Genomic DNA, 8,646 nt, shown 5'->3' on the forward strand with positions numbered 1-8,646 from the left:
TACTGTTTAAATTCAAATTCAAATTTTATTTGTCACGTACACAGTCATACACAGTACGATATGTAGTGAAATGCTTTGACAACTGCTCGTGACCTAAAGAAAACAAAAAAGGGAAAAGGCTATGAATAAGATAGGAAATAAATATGAAAAATTAAAAAGGGTAAATTTAACTAGGAAGGAATAAAATATAAATTAAGATTAAAAATGAAATAACTGTACAACACAAATTAGAATGAAGGGTAAATTTAACTGGGAGAATAAGATAAAATATATAAATTAAAGTTGAAAATAAAATAACTGTACACTAAAATACACAATATAGAACTATATAAGAATGTATGAAGAAATATAAATAAATATATACACAATAACAGCAGCTGTACAAGTATTAACTGGAAATGAAGAATATAGTGACCAGTGTTGTGCAATCCACATTATGTCTTGTAGAATACCAGAATATGCAGGATGGTGGAGGTTTAAGTTTATTAGACTGATACATATATACCAACAACACAGTGTACATCACTGTGACAACAGCGTTTGTTTCCATTCAAAGGCTTTATGGTTTTTCCTATAATACCTGGTGGGCCGGTCTCTAGTCAAAATGCCCGGGCCGATTTTTTGTTCCAGTCCAGCCCTGCATGTAAACACCTGTGACCTTTAACCTTCTATCTTTACATTTATTTACATCATCATCCAATGACTGTAAGATTGCCTTTCCAGTCAGGGTCACGTTTTTTTGTTTTTTTTAACGACTTCCTAAACGTCATCAACGCGCGCCAGCAGCCGGGGGGGGGGGGGAAAGCAGAGAAGATGGCGGACGTGGTGAATGTCGGAGTGAACCTGGATGCGTTTTCTCACGCCATCAGCGGCATCCAGGCGCTGCGCTCCAGCGTGAGCCGCGTGTTCGAGTTCCTGAAGGACGGCATGAAGAATCGCGAGACGCTGGAGGGTCGAGAGAAGCAGTTTATATCCGAATTCCAGCAAAACCTAGAGGCGGTCAACAGAGACCTCAAGTGAGTCCAAACACTGTCCGTCAGGATCCAGCCTACAGAAAAACACACTAACCCCCAGACCAGGGTCCATTCATATTTCTGCCGATTTAAGAGTTAATACACAAAGACATGCTGACAGACCAGGGTCCATTCATATTTCTGCTGATTTAAGAGTTAATACACAAAGACATGCTGACGGACCAGGGTCCGTTCATATTTCTGCTGATTTAAGAGTTAATACACAAAGACATGCTGACAGACTCATAACAGACCAGGGTCCATTCATATTTCTGCTGATTTAAGAGTTAATACACAAAGACATGCTGACGGACCAGGGTCCATTCATATTTCTGCTGATTTAAGAGTTAATACACAAAGACATGCTGACAGAAGAGGGTCCATTCAGATACATAATTTTCTTAGGGATTGATAAAGCATTCTGATTCCTGATTCTAACAGCTGCCAAGCACCTACTGTCGCTGTGTCGTTGGTGTGGAAACTTGAAATACTGTCCAAAGGGAATTCTGGATCCTCAGAGCAGATATGCATCTTCCTCACGGGAATTATTAAAATATAAAGTTCATTTTCTGAATACATCCTAAACTGAAGGCGACTTTCCGTGCCACAGAGCAACACTTGGAGTGTATTTTGAGACAAGACAGCAGCTGATGGTCAGGATGATTTTAGGTCCATGTTTACTGAGAGTCTAAGTGTAATCAGCCATGCTCGAGCAGGCTGAAGTGAGCCTGACCTCTGACTGTTATTTTATGACTTTTTAATCCTAAACACGTTTTTACGGTTTGACTTTCTCTGGCGACTGAAAATCCGTCTCTCTGTCTGTCTGTCAGTGAGCTGGAGCGTCTCAGCGGATTGGTTGGTCGCCCCTCAGAGTCCCACCCCCTCCATAACAGCGGTCTGCTGAGTCTGGACCCGGTGCAGGATAAAACTCCTCTGTACTCTCAGCTGCTGCAGGCATACAAGTGGTCCAACAAGGTAACCGCTAACGTGCACTTCCTGTTCACTGATGATCAACGTTCCCTCTAATGTTTCATGAACACACAAACTCCCTGAGCGTCCCTTGGACCACTGTGAGCAACATCAGACGTGTGCAGTGTGGTCACACCAGCATCCAAGTCACATAGGTTTATTAAAGTAATCAAATTACAGCATTTATGTTAGACTACTTTAAATTAACTGCTTCAGCCTACTTACAATGACAATTAAAAACAATCTTGTTCATGACCTGTAGCATGTTAACACTATTGGAAGGAAAAATAACTTGAACTCCAAGTTTGAAAACAAAGCTTTCTTTCTTTATTCTTTCATAAAGCTCTGACTGTATTATGAGTCTGTGGTCTGGGAGAGAGTCTGTAACTCTGTCTGCAAATACAGTAAACAATGACCAATGTTGGGCAGTTAATTATATAGTTACTTCTTCAAAAAAGTAACTGAGTTATGCAAACAAAGCTTTTTGCAGCTGTTTACCTAAAAATGCAGCCAAAGCGTTTTTAAATAAACATTTCAAACTATTTACAGAACAATCAGCTGTTCTGCATCAACTCTGATGCCACACAAATTATTTGTGCCGCTCCAAAAAATAATTTCTGTCCACTATGAGACGAAGGAGAACAACAGCCTGATACCTGCAGGCCTGACAGCAGCAGATGTATCACTGCTGTAACACTCAGCAGTCGCCTCATTGTTCTGACACACAACACTACTGACTACACTACACACTGACTACACACTGACTACACACTGACTACACACTAACTACACACTAACTACACACTAACTACACACTAACTACACACTGACTACACACTGACTACACACTGACTACACACTAACTACACACTGACACGGTCGTTGTGTCCTTGGGCAAGACACTTCACCCGTTGCCTACTGGTGGTGGTCAGAGGGCCCGGTGGCGCCAGTGTCCGGCAGCCTCGCCTCTGTCAGTGCGCCCCAGGGTGGCTGTGGCTACAATGTAGCTGCCATCACCAGTGTGTGGATGTGTGTGTGAATGGGTGGATGACTGGATATGTAAAGCGCTTTGGGGTCCTTAGGGACTAGAAAAGCGCTATATAAATACAGGCCATTTACCATTTACACACTAACTACACACTGACTACACACTGACTACACACTAACTACACACTGACTACACACTAACTACACACTGACGACACACTGACGACACACTAACGACACACTAACGACACACTGACGACACACTGACTACACACTGACTACACACTGACGACACACTGACGACACACTGACGACACACTGACGACACACTAACGACACACTGACGACACACTGACGACACACTGACTACACACTGACGACACACTGACTACACACTGACGACACACTGACTACACACTGACGACACACTGACTACACACTGACGACACACTGACTACACACTGACTACACACTAACGACACACTGACGACACACTGACGACACACTGACTACACACTGACGACACACTGACGACACACTGACGACACACTGACGACACACTAACGACACACTGACGACACACTGACGACACACTGACTACACACTGACGACACACTGACTACACACTGACGACACACTGACTACACACTGACGACACACTGACTACACACTGACTACACACTGACTACACACTGACTACACACTGACGACACACTAACGACACACTAACGACACACTGACGACACACTAACGACACACTGACTACACACTGACTACACACTGACTACACACTGACTACACACTGACGACACACTGACGACACACTGACTACACACTGACTACACACTGACGACACACTAACGACACACTAACGACACACTGACGACACACTGACTACACACTGACTACACACTGACGACACACTAACGACACACTAACGACACACTGACGACACACTGACTACACACTGACTACACACTGACGACACACTAACGACACACTGACGACACACTGACTACACACTGACTACACACTGACTACACACTGACGACACACTGACGACACACTAACGACACACTAACGACACACTGACGACACACTGACGACACACTGACGACACACTGACTACACACTGACTACACACTGACGACACACTAACGACACACTGACGACACACTGACGACACACTGACTACACACTGACTACACACTGACGACACACTGACGACACACTGACTACACACTGACGACACACTAACGACACACTAACGACACACTGACGACACACTGACTACACACTGACGACACACTAACGACACACTGACGACACACTGACGACACACTGACTACACACTGACTACACACTGACGACACACTAACGACACACTAACGACACACTGACGACACACTGACTACACACTGACTACACACTGACTACACACTGACGACACACTAACGACACACTGACGACACACTGACTACACACTGACTACACACTGACGACACACTGACGACACACTGACGACACACTAACGACACACTGACGACACACTGACTACACACTGACGACACACTGACGACACACTGACTACACACTGACGACACACTGACTACACACTGACGACACACTGACTACACACTGACTACACACTAACGACACACTAACGACACACTGACGACACACTGACTACACACTGACTACACACTGACTACACACTGACGACACACTGACTACACACTGACGACACACTGACGACACACTGACTACACACTGACGACACACTGACTACACACTAACGACACAAGATTAGTGCTAAACATTGCAAATCTCTCACATCTCAAACACGCCATCACTCCTAAAACTTCCCCCTCCCTAAACAATAAATGCCATGTTGCTTGGTTGATTGGTCCACATGGTACATTTTTCCACCAATAGGAGAGGCTGGGGGAGGGGTGTTGTTTTTGCTCAGGGGGTTTTCCTTATAAAACGCAGTTTTTACCGTTTCTTCCTGCAGTAAATATAAACAACGACAGTATTCAGGAAGAAAAACAAACATTGCAGATATTTTATCATAACTCTGGTTTTACGTGGCCGATCAACACAATTTAAAAACTGGTATAAAGTCCACACTTTGTCCGTCAGTTGTTCGTCTGTGCTGCTCACATCTCCAATGGTTGTACACGTTGTCATTAACGTGGCTTCACTCCACATCAGCCGCTTTGCTAGCTAAACACCGGTGTCGGCACATAAGGACGCTGTCAGAGCCTGTCAGCGACGTTGATTAGCTGCGTATCTATACGAATGTGAATCGCATCATTGGCTGGACTGTGGGATAAGGTGGCATCGTTCTGATCCCATACGGGAGCAGCCAGTCACTGACTAACACTGCAGAACAGGATTGTTAAAGTTTTCATTTTAATTTCAATTCAGGTTAGATTTTTTTTTCTGTGCGCAGAGACGTGCCAGCAGTGCGCAATTGCGCACGCGCGCAGCTTAGAGGGAACATTGCTGATGAGGACCTCAGAGCAACCGCCCTGTTCACAGCGAGATCAAAGTGGACCTGAACCTGGACATTTCCCCACGGAGCCCTGCTGTGACACACCGTCACAGATTTAACAATTCAAGAAAGGCATGTTTAGCACCATCATAGCTAACTGAGCGGAGGAGACGACAGCTGAGCGTCAGTGTAGCGGGGTCGCTGTCTCCTGCCGTTCATGAGCGGTCCGTGCCTTTAGCAGAGAGTAGCTCTGTTGGCTGGCTGGTCTGAAACAGGACGTGCCTCTTGTTCGCTGTAATGTTCGGGTTTGCAGACACGTCATGATGAGGACTGTTTGAGTCAGGTGACCCGGTGCCATCAGCACTGTGCATCTCATATTTCATGACTTTGGGCGTATTCATCAAATACTGGCTTTTGGGGCGTGTTGGATCAAAAGAAATAAATATAACCACTTTTACCTCGAACCGGAGAAGCCACAGAAATTAAAGTAGCTACGACACACTGGATCGCCTAGCAACACAATTGTTTTTACACATGTTGGCGTGAAGGCTGCTGTAATGTGAGCCAGCTGGGTGAGTGATAGATAAATGTGTAGGGACTGTAACTGGAATTAAAGACTTGTGGTTACTGCGGGGTCGAAGATGGATGTTGAGCTGGAGTGAGGGCTGGGCCATGTATCGAATATACTTAACGAGTTTGTCCACATACGATGGTTAAAATGGCGTTATCGTAACCATCGAGTATGGGTTGCCATGGAAATATTACGGTGTCTGCACGTTTTTTTTTTTTCTCCCACACACTGCGAATGCATCATTAATCCCCCCGCCAAACCTCAAAACCTTCTACCTAACACACCGTGCTGAGCGTGCGTGTTTCAGTCATACCAGATAGGGAAATATGGCGACGGTGGGAGTTTCCACACGCCATGGGACACAAACCTGCTGTGTCGGTTTTATCATCGCTGTTTGGACTTCAGCTTCTGTCGTGTGAGGTTTTTTATTTGACTGTTTCACATGTTATAAGCACAAAGGACGACCTTTGTAACCTCAGTTGTTTGTTTTGTTTCGGTTTGTTAAAGTCGAGTGTTGACCGCAGACAGACGTGGTTGTGACAAGCCTCTGTGTGCAGCTGATGGTTCGTAGCGTTTTCAGACCAACAGAATCAGCCCCCGCCTCTGATACCCACTGTGTCAGCTGTGTCTCATTAATCAGCGAGTTCTTGATCGCGACTCTTCAGCTGCTCTGAGCGTGTCAGGTGCTTTGATGTTGGTCCACAGCTGGAGCTCATGGAGCTGCCACCACAGACCAAGCCAGCGGCGGCCCTCGTTTACGAAGGCTGAAGATGAGTCCTTCCACCGTCGCCGTCGTGTTTGCAAAAACATGGACGTGATAAAACCACTCCCTGTAAACTGGTCAGGGACCACCCACCCGGACGCTGCCTCCATGTTTTTACTGCCTGACAGTCAGACAGACAGAGGACACTGGGATTGTCCTCGTGTGGACACTTGTGAGGTCGGATGCAGGCTGAGCGTCTTTGAGTGTGAGGAAAACGTTTAATCCATGTTTAGAGGCCCCGCCTACCGTCAAATCCTCACGCTGTGTTTGTGTGTATGTGTAGTTGCAGTATCACGCTAGCTTGGCCTCCAGTTTGTTGAACCAGCAGTCGCTGAAGCGATCAGCCAATCAGATGGGAGCATCAGCCAAGAGACGGCCCAAAGTCCAACCCAGTACTCTGGTACTGCCTCCACAGTGAGTACTATTGCACAAAATACTACAACAGTGCTACAGTAAACTATTTCACACCTTTATGCTGCGGTTCCCCTGGTTTATCCTTTCACACTAACACACGGGCACCTGTCACACCTGTCACAGGTACGTGGATGATGTCATCTCTCGCATCGGCAGGCTGTTTCCTGATATGACCATTGAGCTGTTTAGACCCAACGGGACGTCGGCTGTGCTGCTGGTAGTAGAATACACATTTAAACACACTTTGTGCCCACAGGTGTTTTCAGATCAGGTAACATGTGTCTGTCTCACCTGTCTCCGTCCCAGGTGACTCTGGGGAAGGTGCTGAAGGCCATCGTTGTGATGCGGTCGCTGTTTATCGACAGAACCATCGTTCGAGGATTCAACGAAAACGTTTACAACGAGGAAGGAAAGGTGAGTGTTCGCCTGACAGGTAACAGCTGATTATGTGTCCCAGGTAACCACGGTAATCTGTTCTTTTGTCCTCGTCAGCTGGATATCTGGACCAAGTCCCAGTACCAGGTGTTTCAGAAGGTAAGAGATCTCAGATGCATAGAAGTTGATATGTGGGCCTAGCATTCGGAGCCCTGATTAGCCAGGTGCTTGCAGGTAACAGACCACGCCACCACCGCCCTGCTGCACTACCAGCTGCCTCAGATGCCAGACGTCGTTGTGCGGTCTTTCATGGTGAGAGTAATCGGGCACCAGAGTAATCTGATTACCCTCTGTCGTTGCCTGTCTGTGTCTGACCCCTCTGTGTCGCCCTCTCAGACCTGGCTGCGGAGCTACATAAAGCTCTTCCAGTCGTCATGTCAGCGTTGTGGCCGTTTCCTGCAGGACGGACTTCCTCCCACTTGGAGGGACTTTAGGACCCTGGAGGCGTTTCATGACACCTGTCGCATGTAACAGGACACTTCCTGTTTATCTGTAAAGTTTTTCTTTATGTAAAGGTGTTTCAATAAAGTTTGTTTTGTACAGATGTGTGAGTGAAGCTGTTATTGATGTCTGCTGAGCCGTGAGCCTGTTCATGGCTTAAATTTATTTATTTATATATTTTTACAAAGTTTGCTTTCTGTATGCAAAAACCCCCAAAGTTGAGTCAAATTGATTTCTGTGCACAAACTTGGCCAAATAAAGGTGATTCTGATAATATTGCCCAGGGAAACGTGACTGCCAGTATGGGCAAGACTCCAGGTGCAGGCTGTGTAAAGATGCCCCTGAGACAATCCAGCACGTAGCAGCAGGGTGCAAGATGCTGGCAGGCGGGGCATACGTGGAACGCCATAACCGAGTGCATAGTGGCATAGTGTACAGCAGAGGTGTCAAACTCAATTGCATAGGGGGCCAAAACTCAAGGCACACTTTAGGTCGTGGGCCAAACAAGATAAACATTTTTTAAACACACTAAATCGATGTTTTTTATACATAAATA

At 46.0% G+C, this 8,646-nt stretch overlaps 1 protein-coding gene across 1 annotated transcript; it reads left to right on the forward strand.

Moving 5' to 3' along the window:
- Nucleotides 1-11: 11 nt before the first annotated feature.
- Nucleotides 12-8,193, forward strand: med27 (mediator complex subunit 27). The gene is made up of 8 exons (XM_026188661.2): nucleotides 12-1,016; nucleotides 1,844-1,988; nucleotides 7,084-7,214; nucleotides 7,338-7,431; nucleotides 7,521-7,628; nucleotides 7,707-7,748; nucleotides 7,824-7,901; nucleotides 7,986-8,193. Exons 1-8 carry the CDS (start codon nucleotides 700-702, stop codon nucleotides 8,118-8,120), a joined length of 1,050 nt encoding a protein of 349 aa, XP_026044446.2. The 5' UTR covers nucleotides 12-699; the 3' UTR covers nucleotides 8,121-8,193.
- Nucleotides 8,194-8,646: the final 453 nt, after the last annotated feature.

Source organism: Astatotilapia calliptera, chromosome 12 (genome assembly GCF_964374335.1).
Source record: "Astatotilapia calliptera chromosome 12, fAstCal68.1, whole genome shotgun sequence".
Taxonomy (NCBI): Eukaryota; Metazoa; Chordata; class Actinopteri; order Cichliformes; family Cichlidae; genus Astatotilapia; species Astatotilapia calliptera.